This window comes from Eleginops maclovinus, chromosome 8 (genome assembly GCF_036324505.1).
Source record: "Eleginops maclovinus isolate JMC-PN-2008 ecotype Puerto Natales chromosome 8, JC_Emac_rtc_rv5, whole genome shotgun sequence".
Classification (NCBI taxonomy): Eukaryota; Metazoa; Chordata; class Actinopteri; order Perciformes; family Eleginopidae; genus Eleginops; species Eleginops maclovinus.
In genome coordinates this window covers 917,338-938,740 of record NC_086356.1, presented here as the reverse complement: position 1 = coordinate 938,740, position 21,403 = coordinate 917,338, and the positions used below count along the sequence as shown (strand labels likewise).

At 40.9% G+C, this 21,403-nt stretch overlaps 1 protein-coding gene across 2 annotated transcripts; it reads left to right on the top strand.

Annotated features, from left to right (window-relative positions):
• The first annotated feature begins 100 nt into the window (after positions 1 to 100).
• Positions 101 to 20,451, top strand: amacr (alpha-methylacyl-CoA racemase). Of its 2 annotated transcripts, none has more exons than XM_063888965.1 (6): positions 101 to 251; positions 6,747 to 7,006; positions 7,876 to 8,019; positions 10,468 to 10,628; positions 17,502 to 17,688; positions 18,685 to 20,451. In XM_063888965.1, the coding sequence occupies exons 2-6, from the start codon at positions 6,760 to 6,762 to the stop codon at positions 19,092 to 19,094; spliced, it is 1,149 nt and encodes a 382-aa protein (XP_063745035.1). In that variant the 5' UTR covers positions 101 to 251; positions 6,747 to 6,759; the 3' UTR covers positions 19,095 to 20,451. The 2 variants fall into 2 exon arrangements, with proteins under 2 accessions (XP_063745035.1, XP_063745036.1); XM_063888966.1 differs by lacking the exon at positions 101 to 251 and adding an exon at positions 5,274 to 5,551.
• The last annotated feature ends 952 nt before the right edge of the window (positions 20,452 to 21,403 follow it).

Below are 21,403 nucleotides of genomic sequence, written 5' to 3'. Positions count from 1 at the left end.
CATTTGCACAGGTGACACAGATCATCGAGAGCAAAGATATATCCAATCAATGATTGTCAGTTTTACTTTGGCGACCTCTGTAGCCCACCGATGATAAAGGACTACAATTCCCAGCCAGGTTGGGGCAAATTGTTTGGAAGGCACCGAGTTGTGTCTAGAAGGACTTCATTCTTTCTGGAAGGTGTGTGGAAACTACTTTACTTATGTTTGGTTAACTACACAACAAGAAGCCGGACAGGCCAGCAAAAACAGTGAGTAAAACTAAACATTTGGATCTGGAATGTCTGTTTTTATAAAGTGGTTCATGCAGGTTTCACAGATTTCTTTGATTAAATAGCACACCCAATCCATGAACACGTGCACAATGAAAGCTATCATGCGTACTGATGCAGAATGATGGAGACATTTCCCGGGATGTGAAGGTGATCCCGGTGATTTCCTATTTGAGTTTCTTGATTTTTATTCCCCTTTTCTGTCATTGCGCACTCAGAATGATTTCCTGTTCACCTGTGACCCTAAAACACCTGACCTACAACAGGCTCAGAAACCGGGGGTATGCTGCCCTCTGGTGGCCACACGCTGCAGTACACAACATCTTTAGGAGACATGCAATTCCACATGGCTCCTGCTTTCACAACACGATTGTCTGTCAGGTAGATTTTGTGGCACTCAAGCCTGCATCAAAGAGCAGTTCTCTGGGTTGCACTCATCAAACAGAGCATTTTCAGCCCTTTGTTTTCAGTCTGATTCCTGGTTTTGGTTTTAATTAGCAGGACTTTCCAAAGGGTAGTTCCTACGGGTTGAATAAATGCAAACTGAGACAGAGGAAGCTCTTATACCCGTGCAGTCCCAGAATAAATGCACTTTTTCAGATATTTCAACTTACTATGATATAAGAACAGTTAGCACCCACAGATACGAAACACAGGAGACTGTATGCAACCTAGGCAGCACTTCATTCAGCAAAGCAAGTCAAATCTGACATACTGGTCCCTGTAGGAGCTGAATAACTCCAGGAGGTGGCAGTAGTGCAGCGTTACAGTGAGTTAGAGATGCTCTATGAGTTCAGTTAAACAGGCTTTATACTGCAGTCAGCAGAACTGAAGCAAGAATTCAGATCCTTAGCTTCAGTAGAAGTACTGAAACCACGCTGTAAAAACCCTGTAATCCAAAACGTACTGGCATTTTGCCTTAAAACCCGTCATGTTTATTTATTAATATTTCTGCTGCTTGAAGTTGCATTTCCCGCCTGTAGATATATTAATCTCCCTGATACCTACTTAAACTCCAAAGTGCATGACATTAAGGGTGATCTCAATACAGAATAATAGTTTCATTACAATCTTAAGGAAGGTGTGTATTTTCAAAGCAATGGGTTTGTGTTTTCTGTGTGCAGCAGGGTTTTGGACGGTTGTAGTTTAGGAAAAATGTGTTTAATTGTATTTATTGTTTTGCACAAATGCACAAACACAGCTTAATGATTTAAGGTGCAGAAAGAGGTACAATTCACAGTTCTACAGAAGAAACCAGATGAATAACCTATAAACAATAACCTATTTGCCCGTCCCATCGTCCTCAGGCTTTATTTTAAAACAGATTATTTTTCATGCTTTATATATAACATGATTTCATAGGGGTGTCAGAGTGAAGCCTACTCTCTAAAGCGAAGCACTTTGATCGTTTTAAGTCGAACACAGTAAAATTTCTCCTTATTTTTCAAAGTGAGGAACCTGATAAAAGCCATAAAGACGCCCCACGTTCCTCCATCCCCACGGGGGATCTGCAGAATCCCAGCGTTCAGAACCTCCTCGGTGACACACATCTCTCAGAAAGCTTTGAAGTCTCTCCTCATACCTCGAGGCGTCACCACGGCACAGAGACTCCTCTTTTAACATCTTCACCAGGATCTGTGCAGGTTTTAAATTCTCCACATCTGTCGCTCGTGTGTGCAGAGCCGACAGAGGGCAGCAGATGTTCACTCATTCATCAGGAGGAGACACAAACACACTCTTTATTTCAGCTCTATTTACTTAATTTGAGACAAAGGGCAACTATGCATGTAACCTATCCGCCAACACGACTTTTGTCATGCACTAAAGGATGCATTAAAGTGGCAAAGGAGGAGGCGTTTGATTTCAAAATAAAGTTTGCCTTTTATTTTGAAATAGGAAAAGCAGTGTGGGGATGGAGAATGTTCAGGGACACCTCGGCAGGTCTTTCGGGGACTTGAAAGGTTGAATGAGAACTGCATTAATTAAAAGCAAACACAGTATTTTAGTTTTGTAGATCAGGTGTCCATCTGCTGCGTTTCAGAAAAGAATACAAAGAGATGATGAGAGTAGCCGAAATGAAAACCAAAAGAAGAATTCAGACCGTTCATCTAAAACATCGATCTGTCTGTCTGTGTGTGTGTGTGTGTGTGTGTGTGTGTGTGTGTGTGTGTGTGTGTGTGTGTGTGTGTGTGTGTGTGTGTGTGTGTGTGTGTGTGTGTGTGTGTGTGTGTGTGTGTGTGTGTGTGTGTGTGTGTGTGTGTGATCCAGCTTTGATGTTCTTCTTTTTCTCTTCAGGGACAGAAATTAATTTCACTTCTTCTATAATTAATCAATTACTGCAGTTTAGTGGAAAATCAGGTTCCAGCCCAAGGTCTGTTCCACTGTTTCATTAATCCATTTTCATTTATTTATCGGCCCAGGAGCATCCCCGCAAACAGAACAGACCATAACAACAAACAACAACAAATGATGTGATATAATAAATAACTTTATCCAACAATACTCTTTTTTATTATAAAATAATATGAATAAAATAAATAGTTTAATGATAACGGGAACAATAATTATAAAAGTAATACAAGTGAAACAAATCCCTTATCTAATTAGAGAATGAATTGGAAGATAAGTATTTAGTTTGAATTTAAGAATGTGGGCGTAATATGAAGTATTATTTTGTACTTTTAAGAGAATTTTTATTTAAAGCCTTTTGATTTCCTTCAATCTACAAATGACGTCATGTGACATTTACTTCGACTTTTACTTTTGGTTTTAAAGCCACGGAAACTTTTCCCAAATAAATCTCCCTAAATGTCACAAGACGTCATTCTGAGTTCCCTTTGAGACGTCCGCAGGATCTTCACCCTTCAGTGACAGAAAACCATCCAGAATCTGAGAGACATTCCCCTAAAATCTACAGTTTCTCCTCTTAAACCGGATGTTCATAAGTCTAAAACTGAGTCATCTGAATAAATAAGGATCCTCAAAGAATGTTAATGGAGCTAGAATGAGATATGTAAAAACAAGCATTAATGCCCAAAATGTATAATACTGTTTTACTAATACATTCAATTAACCAATTAACCAATTAACCAATTAAAAAATAAATGTGTTTTAAAATAACATCAATAAAAAAGTGACGGTAACAATATTAATATTAATATTAAAATAAAAATAACATTTTTCAATGATTTGCTTATTTTCACAGCACCTCTTTGACCCATGACTAATGTTCCTTCTTCCTATTACCATAACACGTCGCAGCGTCGCACCACTGACTGATGTTCTGCAGGGACTTTAAAAAAGAAATGCAATTTTCCACAACACCCACAGGACTCTGCGGGGCGGGGGGGTAATGGTCTGTCTTTCCTTTAGCAGTAGCAGAACTTTAAAAAAGACCATCCCCCCCAGCATGTCAAGCTCATTTCTTTTAGATCTGCTGAGGCGCCAAAAAGGGAATTGAATGAAGTAGTTAAATCTTTTCCGCACTTCTTCTTCTCAGCTGGGTTTTTCTTTTAGCAGTGCTGAGGGGAAAGGAGAGCTTGAAACAGTAAGGTCCAAGCCTTCAGGATAAGTGCACTCTGCGTGTCACCTCCGACTGATTTTGATTGATGGTGTGTTTTATCAACAGTGTTCTGAAGCTGCTTTGCATTCCCCCCCGCTCACACAGAAATACTGCATGATTATGTGTGAAAGTTCCCATGTAATCATAGGCCATTTTCTCATTCCATTTGAGGCTTCTGGGATAAAATTCACATTAAGAAATGCAAATATGTCGTTCAAAATCAGTCATTCACAAACAGACAAGCTATAAAAACTAATGTCCTGCCTTTCGTGAAGCTTTTAGCAAGATGATCAGGATGTTTGTTGCTGTTAATGTCTTGTTTACATGACTTTAAATCTTGTCAAGAGGACATTTGATGTTAATTTTTGTATAGTATTTTGTCCTTCACTGGGACATGTCTCCATGTCTCCATGCTTTAATGTTCAGCTCTTTATGTTTCTCAGACTGCCGCAGCTCCTCTTTTCCCCCTCCGTCTGAAACCAGAGCCCAGTCTGCTCTGATTGGGTAGCTGGTCGGCTCTGTTGTGATTGGTCAACCAGCTTATAGATGTCCCGGCTCTTAGCCTATCACGTGCAATGTGTCTGAGCGCTGGTCGATGTTCCCAAGTGATGTCACCGTGTTCCTGAAGTAAACAAAGGAGTCCAACGGAGGACGTTTCAGGACACTAGGCACAAACCTTTATAACTCACGACAGGAAAGCATAATAAGACCCCTTAAGGGAGTTAAAACAAGGGAGGAAGGAAGTACAGAGAGGATTTTGGTCTGAGGCCTTTTGGATTTAATCCACAGACATGTGCGTGGGCTGTGTGACTCACCACGGCTGAGGAAAGATCATAGCTGCAGAAAGCTTCAGAGGAAAGAAAGCCCTGAACCTCACATCACTCTCAATAAACTGGATTGATTTCAAATATTTTCCTCTGATCTAGATTTGCAACTTTAATGTGGAGTTGGCTGTGGGGGGGGTGTTTGCTTATTTGCTTATAATTTGCATGAAAAATAATATACTTATGTTATCCCTGGTTTTGGATCAGTTTTTAAAAGAGGAACGAAAAAACCCACTAAAGATTGGTTTACATGATTTGGCACCTTGTTCTTTACAAATGCAGTATTTATTATATACTATAAATACATATAATACATGGTATTTATATATATTTATATTATTCCTGCAGCTCAAAGAAGCTTATACTGTATGTATGTGTTAACTGTAAGAAATCAATGCTTTTCTGGTGTTATTTATATCAATGATGCATTATTATTCATTCATACACCATCACAGACAACAGTTGCATTCATTTGTTTTAGTTTCTACAATTATATGTATATATGTATGTCCTTGTAAAGCAACAAGGGAAATATTGTTTAAAGAACTCAATTTCCCAGAGTTCTTGCGGCCGTCGTGCTGCGGCTTGTAAACATTGGTCGCTTGTATGTAAAATGCAGCGTACACCGAAGTCAGCCAGCCGGGCGGGGACATCAGTAGATATACGGGGGTACACTGTGCTGTGTGCCGACTTACCTGCTCAACAAACAAACGTTTAAAGTACCGTTTAAGCAATAGTATCCGAATGATTGATTCTTGTTATTAACGTGTTTTGATGTGTCTGTGTGCCGCATTGGGTACGCCGTTGGAGATATCATACACTGTTAACGGCTAACGTTAGCAGAATTGCATGCATCGTGCATCCAGTGACCTGTCACCCACTCGAGAGCAAAGGTACGCTGAAATGACTCTTTAATATACGTTTGTTCACTGATATAAACTGAAACAACCTCCATGGACATAAAACAAGTTAGCCTACTAGCTTCCAGAGGTATAAAGTAACTACGTTCATTTACTCAAGTACTGACTTTACTGACCCTTAAATCAGACTGTAGTTCACCTGCAGTAAATCCAGCAGCTACCCTGCAGTATACAAAGCATTCAAACTAGCTGCACCTTTACCAGCTCTGAGAACACTTTAATGATCAATCATTATAAAACATATCAGAGATATTATTCTGAAATGGACCAATCAGACAATGACTACTTTTACTGTCGCTACTTTAAGTACATTTAGAGGAGAGTACTTTCTACTTTCACTGGAGGAACATTTAGAATACTTTCACTGTGACAGAGTATTCCTACACTCTGGTACTTCTACTTTACTCAAGTACAAGACCTGAGTACTTCTACTTTACTCAAGTACAAGACATGAGTACTTCTACTTTACTCAAGTACAAGATCTGAGTACTTCTACTTTACTCAAATACAAGACCTGAGTACTTCTACTTTACTCAAATACAAGACCTGAGTACTTCTACTTTACTCAAGTACAAGATCTGAGTACTTCTACTTTACTCAAGTAAAAGACCTGAGTACTTCTACTTTACTCAAGTACAAGACCTGACTACTTCTACTTTACTCAAGTACAAGACCTGAGTACTTCTACTTTACTGAAGTACAAGATCTGAGTACTTCTACTTTACTCAAGTACAAGACCTGAGTACTTCTACTTTACTCAAGTACAAGATCTGAGTACTTCTACTTTACTCAAGTACAAGACCTGAGTACTTCGACTTTATTCAAGTACAAGACCTGAGTACTTCTGATGTTTTAATGAGCGCTACTTTAGACCTAAGTGGTTTTCAGACTCCCTTAATACATCACTGTGTACGTAGATAATAGATTGTGTGGAAGTCTAAAGTCTAAGTGTTACTGAGACACCACGCACACAATCCAGTTAAAACTTGCTGTAATTCTCCAGAATCAAGAGAGAGAGCAGGTTGTTGGGTTTGAGTGTGAGAGGAGGAGTTATAGGAAAGGCTTTTGATGAAGAGAAGTCCTCTAAAGTAACTTGAGAGAAGATCTGGATGAAGCACCCTGAGGGGAGTTACTTTAAGGTCAAAGTGTCCTCTCCTCGTCCCGGCAGCTTTCCTCCCATCATGGCTCTGGCTGGTGTGCGTGTGATCGAGCTGGCCGGCCTGGCTCCGGCTCCGTTCTGCGGGATGATCCTGGCCGACTTCGGGGCGAAGGTGATCCGTGTGGACCGCACCAGGGCGGGTACATCTCTGGACACTCAGGCCCGGGGGAAACGCTCCGTCGCCATCAACCTGAAGACGGCCGAGGGGGTCGCCCTGCTGAAGAAGCTCTGTGTGCAGTCTGACGTCGTCCTCGAGCCGTACCGGAGAGGTGAGGAAAACATCTGTGGATAGGGGGGTGGGGGGAGTCAACAACTATGAGGGAGGTTGTTATGATCACAGACCCTGAAGGCAACATTTTGAGGTGTCCTCACCTCAGGATACAGACAAACTGCTCCCGGTGTTTCTATGACATTGTGGGGTCTTTAATTTGTTCTGGATTAAAACATCAACGAAGTCACATTTAATGTAAAACACCACAAATAAATCCAATAACTGAGTCATTAATTAATTTAGATTTAAAATGTGTAATTAGAATGTTTAAACAACACACTCAGTAGATGTAACCTTTCTCTGATTTCACTTCTTTGTTTGGATAATAATGAAATGTGTGCCTCTTGTGTCTCAAGCTGATCTACTTGGTGAGAGAAATGGCTCTGGCTCTGCACAATAGACAAAGACAAATTTCACATCATATTTTCCTACGATGAACAACGGCCCAAGAGCTTGAAGACTGATCAATAATCATGTTCCCTTTACTTACACACGAAGCCTAACGATGTTGTGCTGTGGGAGTGCTTTCCCTGGGAAATGACATTCTGTGGAGACAAAGAGCCGTTTCAGAAAACCTTTAGAGGGTTAATTAATTCAAATGATTGAAGTAAATCTTAATGGATACATTCCTTATTTTCGAAGCTAATTACAATTGTAAACCACTCTGTGAGCCCAGCAGCTCGTGGGTTCTGTGTTGTTTTGCCAGTTGATTTTCAGACCCTAATTAAAATGAAAAGGGTGCTTCTAATTGGCTGCAGCCCATCTGCTGCTGTTGTGCTCCCGCGGTGCGAGCTGCGCTGCGAGCCACGCTGCGGGCCGCGCCGCGAGCAGCACCGCGAGCCACGCTGATGAATAAAGATGTTTCAGGTGTGATGGAGAAGCTGGGCCTCGGTCCACAGGAGCTTCTGAAGGAGAATCCTGGTCTGATTTACGCCCGGCTGACGGGCTACGGACAGAGCGGATCGTACGCCTCCGCCGCTGGACACGACATCAACTACCTCGCCATGTCAGGTAATGACACACACACACACACACACACACACACACACACACCTGCGAATGTTTCTGAATCAATGTTTATACACCTTCAATTAAAGGGGCTGCTGTTGGTGGTTTTCCCTCTACTGCAGTGTGTTCTTTAGCTTTCTGTGCAGAGGCTGAAATCCCCAGTTTCCAGAATATGGTGACATCACCACGGAATACTTGCGCTACTTTTGGCTAGCAAAAACATTGTACGTGATAGGGGCGGGACATATCTAGCGGTTGACCAATCAGAGCAGACAGGGCTCAGATTTGTTTTCAGAATTTGCCTTTTTGAACTTTTTCTCAGTATTAGAACTTTTCATAATTTCACTTTTTTTACTCGATTTCTTTTCTAATTTCACTTTAGTTCTTCATCATTTGTTTTTTTCATAATTTGTTTTTTTCATAATTTAAATTTGTTTAGAATTTTCACTTTTTCTCAGAATTTCCTTTTAAAAAAATAATTTGGCTTATCTTTTTATTTTAGATTTTCTAATATATGTAATTTTATGTCAGCAAATAACCGTATTTATTCTTTAATCAGAATCAGAGGTACTTTATTTATCCCAAACTGGGACCTTTTTGCTTTGTAGCAGCGAAATAGAAACAGAAGCAAAACAAAAACGAATAATTAGAACTAAAAATAATAATAATAATATAGTGTAAATGTACAAAGTGTAAAGTGTGCACGTGGAGTCCAGGTCACAGAGAGGCTATGGAGCAGAGAGTCCTGCAGCCAGAGGGGGGTTATAGTACGGAGTTACTGCAGAGGGCAGGAAGGTTCTCCTGAACCTGTCCTTGTGACAGCAGAGTTGGAGCAGTCTGTTGGAGAAGGAGCTCCCTGTCCTTCCAGCTGCAGGTGGAGAGGGGGGGGGGGGGGGGGGGGGGGGGGGTGATCCATGATGGACAGCAGTCTGTTCAGACTCCTCTCCACCAAAGCCTCTAAAGGGTCCAGTTTGATGCCGGTGACAGAGCCAGCTTTCCTGATCAGTTTCTGGATTCTGGTGGTGAAAAGTGAAGAGAAGTCTTCTAACACCGAACCGTACTTCATCACATCGGATTCTTTTAATCTGGAACTCTTATATCAACAAACACCACCGCCTCAAAATGTCAAAACGAAATTCCTTTAAAACATCGCTTTAAGGTTTTCTATGAACAGGTTTTAAGGTCAACAGCTGCTCATAAATACCAGCCTTCATTCAGTCCCACAAAAGATATATCCCAGTGTACCAAAAGAACGAAGGGAGGGCCTTTCCTGTTTCCACATTTCTTTTCAAAAAGCAGAAGTGAAATACTCTGCGTAGTGTTGGGTCATAATCGAGTTCTCCTTCATCCTGCTCTTGATTTACATCTTCCCTCTCCTCCTGCACGCCTCCACAGATCAGTAACCTTGCAACCCATCCATGCCAGCCTTTGATAAACATGTGTTAGATGTTCCAGCCTAAAGATGAATCTGGTATGTGTCGTTTATAAAAATAAAACCAACTCGAACCCAGAGACCGAAGTTCCTCACGCTCCCATTTAGTGTCAGGTTTGTTCCTTGCAGTAAAAACCAAATGGCAGTGTTTAAAGTCTAAATTAGAAACTATAAATGACAGGTTTGTCCGGGCCTCTTTTGTGCTACATAATAATGAACCTTCTTGTCACAACAGGCCGATTATAAATCCAACCAGCAGTGATTTTCAACTCGTGTCACCGCTGCAAACACACACCACTGATGAGATGTGTGTTTGCAGCACACGGAGAACATGGTTTACAAAAGTGTTGATTGTACTTGTATATTCCAGATTCCACTGGAGGTTATGGTAATTTGAAATGTGAGCTCGTTGCGTTTAATGAAAATATATTTCCCCCCCAAAACTATGCACCCCCGCCTCTCTAATATCATTTAGTGTACTTTCTTATGCAAGCATTGACAAATCCCTGTTGTTGTGCAGCCTTCATAAAGTACAGAATGGCAAATCAAAGAGGAGATTTACTGAGCTCCTGTTACTGTGCATGCATGCTCATTATAAATCCATCAGTTGCTGGAATAAAAAGGCTGCTTTTTAATGTGTTCATGTGCTTATTGGTTAGGAACTCTGTGTTTTGCAGCATGAATAAAGGGAGTAATGACTTCATTACAAGTCAAAGCGAAAAACGATCCCCAGAAAACAAATGATGTAATATCACTGAGCTTTAATCCAGCGCGGAGCCAACCGATGAAGACGTGCTGTTAAGATGGCCTCAGTTAGGTTTGAATCTGAGGCCTTAAAATACTTCACAGGGGTTTTCTACAAATATAGCATGAGGAAGTCAAAATTAAGCCCCGCCCACTTCCAGGTGAAGATCCTGCATCAGAGCAAAGTGGAAAACTGCCGAGGCATTTATTGCACCTCAAACCGGGTTAGTGTACTTCCTGTGTGACGCTTCGTCTGTTTGTTATTCCTGTCGCAGGTCTGCTGTCCCGGCTGGGGCGCAGCGGGGAGAAGCCGTACGCTCCTCTGAATCTGATCGCAGACTTTGCAGGGGGGGGTCTCAGCTGTGCTCTGGGCATCGTGCTCGCTCTGCTGGAGAGGACGAAGTCTGGGAGAGGACAGGTCATCGACGCCAGCATGGTGAGCCCTCACTCCTGTTGGTAATGCAACAACTATGACAGACCACCAATAGAGCATGTTGTTGTTGTTGTTGTTGTTGTTGTATAAAGGTAAATATAAGTAAATTTAGAGGACGTTTTTCTTTGTCATGCCCAATAGGTTTACAAACGGGGTCAGTTACAGTTGTTCCATAGGTTTGTGTGCATGTAAATGGTCTTCAAAGGCTAGAATCCCTGTGTTCCTCCAGAGGGAGCAAGTTTCTCTGAATTCTGAAAAAATCATAATTCAGAAATGTTTCTCAAATTCTGTCTTTTTCTGAAGTTCTCAAAATTCTGACTTTTTTTCCAACTTCCGACTTTATTCAGTCGACTTTTAAAAACCATTCTTCACGTGGCGCTCATCTTCTTCTCCTGATTTCTTTTCAAACTTCAGATTTTTCTTCAAAATTATCACTTTTTTCCAAATTTCTGGATTTTTTTTTCTAAAGGTCGACTTTTTAAAATGTCCGATTCTTTTTTCAGAATTATCACTTTGTCCTAAAAACTCAGACTTTTCTCTTTAAACTCCTGTATGTTAAAATCTCTGAATGAAGTCCCAGCCTGCAAACAGGGTGTTACAGATCCCACCGTGATCATTGAATATATTTTCGATGATCATGTGATCAATGCTCCAGAGATTGTCAGTCCCTCTCATAATGCAACTCTTACTGCAATCAGTCAAAAATAATCGCATTTATATCTTGCATATCATGCAGCCATACAAGCTACAATAGAAGAAACACACGAGTCATAAAGTTAGTAAACGGTTTGATATTGTTTCACTGCTGTCAACGAAAAATGAGCTCCAGGTAAGGCCGGGGGAGCCGGTTCACAGAGAGTGAGCCCCTGTTGTCGGCCGGGGTCAGACTGCTGGTGTTGTTGTGGGAGTATAGCTGCGGGTGATTCTGCAGAAAGCATAAAACAGACACGATGTAGTCCAGGTCGAGGTCGGGTCCCACATCAGAAAGCGGTTCATGCTCGTCGGTGTCCAAACTTTTAGAAGTCAGGAAAGTTACCTGGAGTGTTACGATGCGGTACGCCTTCAGATGATGACGATGCAGACTCCTGAGTCGGGGTAGACTTTTGTTTGGGATAATTCATCAGCTCCACAGCCCTCAGCCAGAGTTGAGAGTAATCACAGAGTCTGACTGCCATTGTGATGAGGCTGCAGTAATCATACACCAGGGGCGGATAACACGCCAAGATTTGTTGGTTTCAAGAAGCTAAAGAGTGTTTCCGTCGATTCTTAGGTCGTATAAGCATGAATCCAAGTAGGTGTTGCATTCTATCTGTGTTGCCAATTAGAAATTCCATGAAGCATTAAAATGGGATTCAAATATCATTAATTAGTTAAACCGTATGATTTGTTTACTCGAGTAAAAGTAGTAATACACACGACAAGTACTCAATTAAGTCAAAGTACCGAAATCTAAATCTTAATTAAGTCAAAGTACCGAAATCTTACCAACAAACTGTGCTTAAAATATCAAAGGAGCCCAGGCTGCTCTGATTGGCTAGCTGGCTGGCTCTGTTGTCCCGCCCCTCAGCCAATCACGTACAATGTGTTGGAGCGCTAGCCAATAGGAGCGCGAAGGTTCGGTAGTGATGTCATTATGTTCCGGAAGGGTACAAAGGAGTCCCATGGAGGCGCTTCAGGCAGGGTGAGCTGGAGAAACACAGGGATTTTAACCTCTGCAGACCGTTTACATGCACTAATAGTATTTTTAAAAACCCGCTACAGAAAAAACGGAACATCTTTCAAACCTCATCCTTATTCTCTGAAGACATTATCATCTTCCCACTGGATTTCAGTCTTTTTAATTTCTCTCGCTTAATTATAACGGATGTTTTCCCCCGAGACGATCTACCTGCGTATGAGAACTGCAATTACCCCCCCTCAGCTTCACCTGCCCTATCACAACCAACAACAACTGGTTTCAGACAGAGGGTGGACAGAGGTGCTGCAGCACAGGCAGTCTGAGAGAAATACAGAGCTTTCTCAGTGGAGGCACAGAACATAATTATAAAGATTAGCATAAATGGTTCTCTTTCAGAAGATTTACAGCCATGTCAACAAGACAATAGAAGCTTCAGGAAAGTCTGCAAAGTATTTCTCACAGCTCGTCTGTAATTGTGTTTTGTAAATGACCGTCACAGTTATTCTGTCAGAGGCACATTTGCATTTCTTAATGTGAAAGATGTGAGTCACAGCAGTACTTTCTTAGTATTTGTGTTTACATGACACGGGAGGCATTCCATATCTTGAACAAAATGAAATGTGAGGTATTTCTATCAATCTCAGTCTGACACAAAGCAGGTTAACAGCTCGTGCAGAGATGAACGCCATTTCCTCTCAGGGATTATTAGTTCCCTCTCTCTGATTGTTCAACATCCTCTCTGATGAAGCGCAGCTTTCATTAGCCTTTAGAGGTCAGGAGTGGTTGTGTTTATTCAGAGAGGAAAGGTGAGCTGCTGTTCTTGATTGTGATGCGCTGTCCTTTGAATACGCTAATGCACTGGTTTGTGACTCTTCCTTGTAATTATGACGATTCTCCGAGCCAAAGCAAAGACCAGCTGCAGGCCCATCTGTCAGCATACACAGGCTGCCATGGCATTTAATAACTCAGTCCGTGCTGCATGCTGGAAGTCCTGTTATTGCTGTCCATTCAACCGACCCGTCAGTAATTGCGAGGACTGCAGCAAATCCCAGCATGCACTGCAGCTGGCCGTCGACACCGTGCATTAAGACACATTTTCATTTAAATTCACATCTAGGGGTAATTCAGAAGCACTCTCCTGCTCCCTTCAGCCTCTCCGAGCTTTCCATTGATTATAAAGATGTCTGTATTTACGTTTACTGTGCTGGTTAACCCTCACCCCTGTGATAGCGTCTTTATCAGAGAATAAAGGTTGGTCAATATCGTGCAGCATTTAGCGGCTGAAGAGAGAAGTGGGCGGTGGAGACCCAAAAAGGAGCTCAAAGATATGCATTCATCATGTGTAAACAAACACAAAGACTCCTAGTAAACAAAGGGTTGTTTTCTAACTAATCAGAAGCACCTGAACATGTTGGTGTAAAAGCTCATGATACGTCAGTGTTTTTCTTTCTGCGGCCCTGAACTGGACACAGTACTAGTCTCCATGAAGGACCATCGGCACTAGACTCCAACAAAGGCTCTGCGTCACTGAGCTTGTGTCGAGACCGAATAAAGGTTCTATTTCTTCTGTCCAGCAGCTGTTTTGGCACGTGAATGCCTGAGAGCAACACCAGGAAGAGAGAGCTTCTTCCTGTATTTACTGACTCCTTTACTCTGGCTTCCTGCAGGATTTCAGAACAACTACCTGCCAATTTGTTTTGCAACCTGGTGGAAAGGTGCGGCAAAGTGTCGGTTACACGAGATGTGTTTTTACTTTGGGGAAATGGTCATTTGTCCTCGGTGGTGCATGCTCTCTGAGTGCTTTTAGTGGTTCAAATGTGTCCCTGCCTGCTGTCTCGTTGCCACAAAAATTGATCCCAGTCGCTTTCTGTTTCTGTTAACAGACCGGCATGTTTCTCTCTCTGTCCGTGGAGTCACGACTGCATCTGTTATGACTCGGAGAACAAATCTGGAACACACAGTGAGGGATTTGCTCGATTTCCTACACACTCCATATTTCATGACTCTTGGTTTGCAGAATAGTCGAGGAAGAGCTGAAGATGTGACCTCTTCTGCTGCTCTGTGATTTGTCCCGAGGATTCACAGCGCAGCAGTCTGGTGGAAGATAGTCGTGACGTCTTTCTGTGCAAAAAAAACCAACCAGGGCTTCAGTTTCATCAGTATGGGGATCATGAACACTCGCTGATTTAAGGAGAAAATATCCAGATTGATGAAACGGAGAGCTGCTTTCCTGCAAATCTACACATCTTTGCATCTTCTTCTGTAGTTTCTTGAGGAACTGTTTGAACCATACATGAAATAGATGGTTTTCCTTTTCAAAATGAACACCTTATTTGTTTCTCTTCTAGAAAAATCAACATTTGGTTAAAACCAAACCCATTTAGAGCCGGGTTTTAAGGTAAATACTATCTGGAAAAGTACTCGATGCAAACGGTTTTGATACTTTCCTCTCAAATCCATCTCAAAGTTTCTCTGAAGCAAAGTTTTCTCTGAGCTCCTTTTCCACCTCGTCATTTTCATTCAAGCATAAACCGTGATTGCATTTCAGATTCATCGTGCTTCTCCGTCCGCCCTCTTTTGTTGGTCAGGGTGGAGCCTTGCATAGCAGCTCCAGTGGTGCACAGGTGTGTGTGTGTGTGTGTGAGGCAAATTGTGCAGCTCTTTGTCGTGCACTGTGTAAAGCTACAATATAAATGCAGGCCACTGATGATAAACCGTGTCTAAACGTGTCTGCTGCAGGTTGTCCAGGAGCACGATGTCCTCCTGTAGGTGATTACAGCAATTACTGTCAGAGTTGAAGGTGTGTTTATTCTTTCAGCAGCAGTTGTTTCTTGGAGGCCGCGCAGAGAGACATGTGTACGGCGCTGCTGACAGCACGTGCTGACGGCTCAGTATTCAACAAGTGATTGCCGCTCTTCAACAGCATTGTTGCTTTTTCCTCTGAAAGGAAGCGGGTCTATCTGCTGAAGAATCCACTTCAGTAAACTTCTCTGGGAATCCTTTATGTTCCACATGAGGGAGGACAGGTGATGGATCGCACTTCAAACTGAAGATCTAATGAACAAATGAATAACTGAGGCATGTTTGCTCTTATTTCCTCCTCCGACATATTGCACTTTATATTCATTAAATCTGGAAACCAGGACACTTAACATATCAAAGTTTATCCGTGGTGCCTTCAAAGAAAGAACCTCAAGGGAAAAGTACACCTGAACATCAGCAGGAGAGGACTCTTTAAAGTAGAGACACTACATACTGATATACACCTGAACATCAGCAGGAGAGGACTCTTTAAAGTAGAGACTCTACATACTGATATACACCTGAACATCAGCAGGAGAGGACTCTTTAAAGTAGAGACTCTACATACTGATATACACCTGAACATCAGCAGGAGAGGACTCTTTAAAGTAGAGACACTACATACTGATATACACCTGAACATCAGCAGGAGAGGACTCTTTAAAGTAGAGACACTACATACTGATATACACCTGAACATCAGCAGGAGAGGACTCTTTAAAGTAGAGACACTACATACTGATATACACCTGAACATCAGCAGGAGAGGACTCTTTAAAGTAGAGATGCTACATACTGATATACACCTGAACATCAGCAGGAGAGGACTCTTTAAAGTAGAGACACTACATACTGATATACACCTGAACATCAGCAGGAGAGGACTCTTTAAAGTAGAGACTCTACATACTGATATACACCTGAACATCAGCAGGAGAGGACTCTTTAAAGTAGAGACTCTACATACTGATATACACCTGAACATCAGCAGGAGAGGACTCTTTAAAGTAGAGACACTACATACTGATATACACCTGAACATCAGCAGGAGAGGACTCTTTAAAGTAGAGATACTACATACTGATATACACCTGAACATCAGCAGGAGAGGACTCTTTAAAGTAGAGACTCTACATACTGATATACACCTGAACATCAGCAGGAGAGGACTCTTTAAAGTAGAGACTCTACATACTGATATACACCTGAACATCAGCAGGAGAGGACTCTTTAAAGTAGAGACGCTACATACTGATATACACCTGAACATCAGCAGGAGAGGACTCTTTAAAGTAGAGACGCTACATACTGATATACACCTGAACATCAGCAGGAGAGGACTCTTTAAAGTAGAGACTCTACATACTGATATACACCTGAACATCAGCAGGAGAGGACTCTTTAAAGTAGAGACGCTACATACTGATATACACCTGAACATCAGCAGGAGAGGACTCTTTAAAGTAGAGACTCTACATACTGATATACACCTGAACATCAGCAGGAGAAGACTCTTTAAAGTAGAGAACACTGTCATGTTTTATGTGAGAGGCTTGAATATGCATTAAAACCTCACACTGACTCTTATCTACCCCACAGACTTTACTGCACGTCATGTGAAGAACATCTTAGTCTTTTTAAAACTGTGAGCCGTGTTCCTCTTCCACACTGCAGTTTGTCATAGACTCTCAGATAATCATCGTCCAAAGTTTCTTTTAGGTTCTTTAGTGTATTTTAATCTGGTGTAAATGCATGTTTTCTTTCTATATTTTCTCGTTGAATCAATATTTCTTTGACCCTTTTTCTTCCGTCTTATTTTCCCATGACGTTTATTTTTGCAACAGCAGTGGCTCAGTCAGTCGGGGCTTGTGTAAACTGGTAAATAAGTTGATTCTGATGTAGTGAAACACCCAGGAGACGCACTTAGTGGCGACATGTATGCCTAATAGTGCAACTGCTGATCTCCAACCCGCCAGGAGTGCTCTCTTTAAGTCTGCCCATGCAACTTAAAATCTATTCCTGAAAAGAGAGGAATCTACTGCAGAAACTCCCGCCGTAAACTGAGCTGCAGCGCCGTCCTTAGACTGATTTCTATCTTATAATTGCTGCCAGATGAGAGAGACAAAAGTTCCTCACTTCAACTTTAGTTTATAATTTCACAGATTTTCCCTTTTTTTAAATACTTGCTGGCGTCTCAGGAAGATTTAAATGTCCTGGACACATGGAAGAAATTCCAGTCAATTATGCATGTCTATAATTGACATAGGAAGGATTGAAAGGTAGGAGACTTTAAATAAAACAAGTCCCATCGATAGACGCTGAGGAGGCATTATTTCTTCATGCAAATATGTGAAGACAGAGTCCCTTCTCCCCTGATGTCCTCTTCCTCTCCTCAGGTGGAAGGAGCGGCGTACGTGGGATCGTTCGCCTGGAAATCTCGGAGCATCGGGATGTGGGATCGTCCTCGAGGGGAGAACATGCTGGACAGCGGAGCGCCGTTCTATGACACCTACGAGACCGCGGATGGAAAATACGTGGCTGTGGGCGCCATCGAACCGCAGTTCTACGCTCAGCTGCTGCAGGGTTCGTAAACTAGAGACACTGCATACTGATATACACCTGAACATCAGCAGGAGAGGACTCTTTAAAGTAGAGACTCTACATACTGATATACACCTGAACATCAGCAGGAGAGGACTCTTTAAAGTAGAGACACTACATACTGATATACACCTGAACATCAGCAGGAGAGGACTCTTTAAAGTAGAGACTCTACATACTGATATACACCTGAACATCAACAGGAGAGGACTCTTTAAAGTAGAGACACTACATACTGATATACACCTGAACATCAGCAGGAGAGGACTCTTTAAAGTAGAGACTCTACATACTGATATACACCTGAACATCAGCAGGAGAGGACTCTTTAAAGTAGAGACACTACATACTGATATACACCTGAACATCAGCAGGAGAGGACTCTTTAAAGTAGAGACACTACATACTGATATACACCTGAACATCAGCAGGAGAGGACTCTTTAAAGTAGAGACTCTACATACTGATATACACCTGAACATCAGCAGGAGAGGACTCTTTAAAGTAGAGACTCTACATACTGATATACACCTGAACATCAGCAGGAGAGGACTCTTTAAAGTAGAGACACTACATACTGATATACACCTGAACATCAGCAGGAGAGGACTCTTTAAAGTAGAGACACTACATACTGATATACACCTGAACATCAGCAGGAGAGTACCCTTTAAAGTAGAGACAGGAGAGGACTCTTTAAAGTAGAGACACTACATAATGATATACACCTGAACATCAGCAGGAGAGGACTCTTAAAGTAGAGACTCTGAAAGTGCAGATCGCTGTTCTCTGATCGCTGGTTGTTTACGGAGGTTTCATAAATGAAGTTTGGAAGACTGAAATGTACGGCCTTGCCTCCAGATGCTAGAGCACAGTCCTGCTTTAGAGTGAAGGTCAACAGGTCGATATGATCGGGACGTTGGTGACCTCGGCTCCAGGATACTCAACGTGTCTCTGCTGTTGTCTATCTCCCCCCAGGCTTGGATCTGGACCCCGGATCTCTTCCTCCCCAGATGAAGGTCACCGATTGGCCGGAGCTGAGGCGGATCTTCAGCCAACGGTTCGCTTCCAAAACTCAGGAGGACTGGTCCCGGGTGTTTGACGGGACGGATGCCTGCGTCACACCCGTGCTTTCCTTCGAGCAGGTGAGCTCACACCCTCACAACCGGGAGAGGGCCTCTTTCCTGACGGACGCTGAAGGGGAGGAGAGCCCCCGTCCGGCTCCCGTTCTCTCCAGGACTCCTGCAGAGCCGAGCCTGGCCTCCGACCCGGCGATCGGAGAGCACACGGTGGAGGTGCTTAACGAGTTTGGGTTTAGATCAGAGGACATAGAGCACATGATATCACACGGGGTCGTGGGGAGCGATGCAGTCAGAGCCAAGCTGTAGAATTTATTGATGTGTAATTAACCCAATTCAAGTCATCTGTGTGTGAGTTATTCAAGCCGCAGCATTTGGTGATATTTTCACATATTTGGCTTTATTCAAATACAGCCTTCACTGGGATTTTGAAAAAGCACTAGTCCGAAGAAAATATGTTGCTAATAAATATAAAAATACAGAACGTTTTTTATTGTCATCAAATAATAAATAAAAAAGAAATAATTTTGATAATAAATATTTTAAAAATGAAATGAAGAAAATAAGACAAAATGTTTTAAGGTAAAATAAAAATAGACTCTGAGGAATAAAGCATAAGCAGTTGATCAGAATATAAAGTCGAGGCACAGGTCTTTACCCGTTAAGTCACCGTTAACAAAGATAGAAACAGCACCGAAGTTGAAGTTCTTCTTTTGATTGATTGTTTGATTATTATAAAGGCCGGTTTTCTTTGTTGAACGTGGGAGAAGTTTGTGGTTTTATTTGGAGTTAAAGCACAATACCATCGGAGGCCAAGCAAGTCATCAGAATGTGAGTAAAGAAATCTCAAGGAAGGAAAACCCGTTAGGAATGTCTGTTGAAAGCAGGCGTGTCCAAACCATTCTCACTGAGGGCCACAAACAGAAAGTATGGGAAGGTCTGGGCCCCTCACTAGAGGTTAACGGCCTCATACGTTAGCAGAATCAATCAAATGTAGGTCCATTGTTCTTTCAACTCTTTAAGAAACCTCTCTCCGGAGGGGTCCCTGTACTCAGCTGGCAGCTCGAGGGTCTATTTCTAGCTGGTTATGCAAATAAGTTATTGGGCTTTTTTTTTCATTGATTAAGATTTGTTAGAAAATGTTTTTGATTAACAGAATGTGTTTGAATAGTTGGCTCTAATTAACACTGAGTAATATCTGTTTACATCCATATTTAAGACGAGCACAGGTTTTACGTGTGATTCCATTATCCTTTAGAATTTGCTGAGGGCCGATTTAGAAATGGACCACAGACCACATCTAGCCCGGGGGCCACAGTGTGGACACCCCTGGTTTAAGTGGGTTAATGGAGAACAAGGGAAGGGAACCAGTACGATATAATTAAAAAACACAACACGTGTCTTTCTTATTATTCAGAAACCCTCGGGCACACTAACATTTTTCTGAGGTTGAAATGATAGTTTTATGCTAACCAGCACTTAATGATATCTATTATCAAATGCAGCAGCTCTGTATGTCAGATAGTTTTCCTGCTTTGGCTAAATTAATCAGAACGTGCACAGCGGCGTTGTGATTTTTAAAATAATGTCATGGTATATTTATGTAAATTTAAACCAAACTGAAACTAATGCTGTTGATAATCAGAATAAAATGCAGATAAAACTGTTGTTTTTATGAAGCGACGACTAAAAGCAGCGGCTCTGAAACGACTCTGTGACCAAACAATGAGATTATGGGTTTATGGGAAGCGGATTAGAGGTTTATTTCATTGTGCATTTGAACATGAGCTAATTGGTTTTAAGGTCAACAGCAGGAATGTCACACCTCACAAAAAAACCCTCGAATATTTAAAGGTTTTATTGTCTTTGTGCAGAAAACCTGCAGCAGAGATTTGACAAATTAAATGTTAAAGGTTCCTCAAACAATGGAACTTATAATATAAAAATTAATATAGTATTATTAAATTAATAAAAAAGTAAATACATTGTGGGAATAAGAGAATATAAATACTGCTGATTTTTAAAATAATAGTGAAAAATTGTATTTATATTGAATATTATAATTATTATAATAATAATTATAATATTAATAATTATTAATATAATAATTATTAATATAATAATTATTATATTAATAATTATTAATATTATAATTATTATATTAATAATTATAATTATAATTATTAATATAATAATTATTATAATTATTATAATAATTATAATAATTATAATAATTATTATAATTATTATTATAATAATTATAATTATTATTATTATAATTACAATCTAAAAGAAAACACAACAGAAAGAAATACTGCTTATTTTAAATAATAATAATTATAATAATAATAATGAAATGTTATTATATATGGAACATTATTATTATTATAATTATAGAATAATAATCTAATTATTGAATAAATAATATATATGAATTATACATTTAATTCATATAAATTTTCATATTAAAACAGTCTTTATTCTGCTGTGTATTCTTTCTATTTGATATAATAATAATCCATATAAATTATATTTTATTATTACATTTTTATTTGAATTTGTATCATTTTATAATATTTAAGAAGTAGGTCAAATGCAGCAATAAGTCAAATATATAT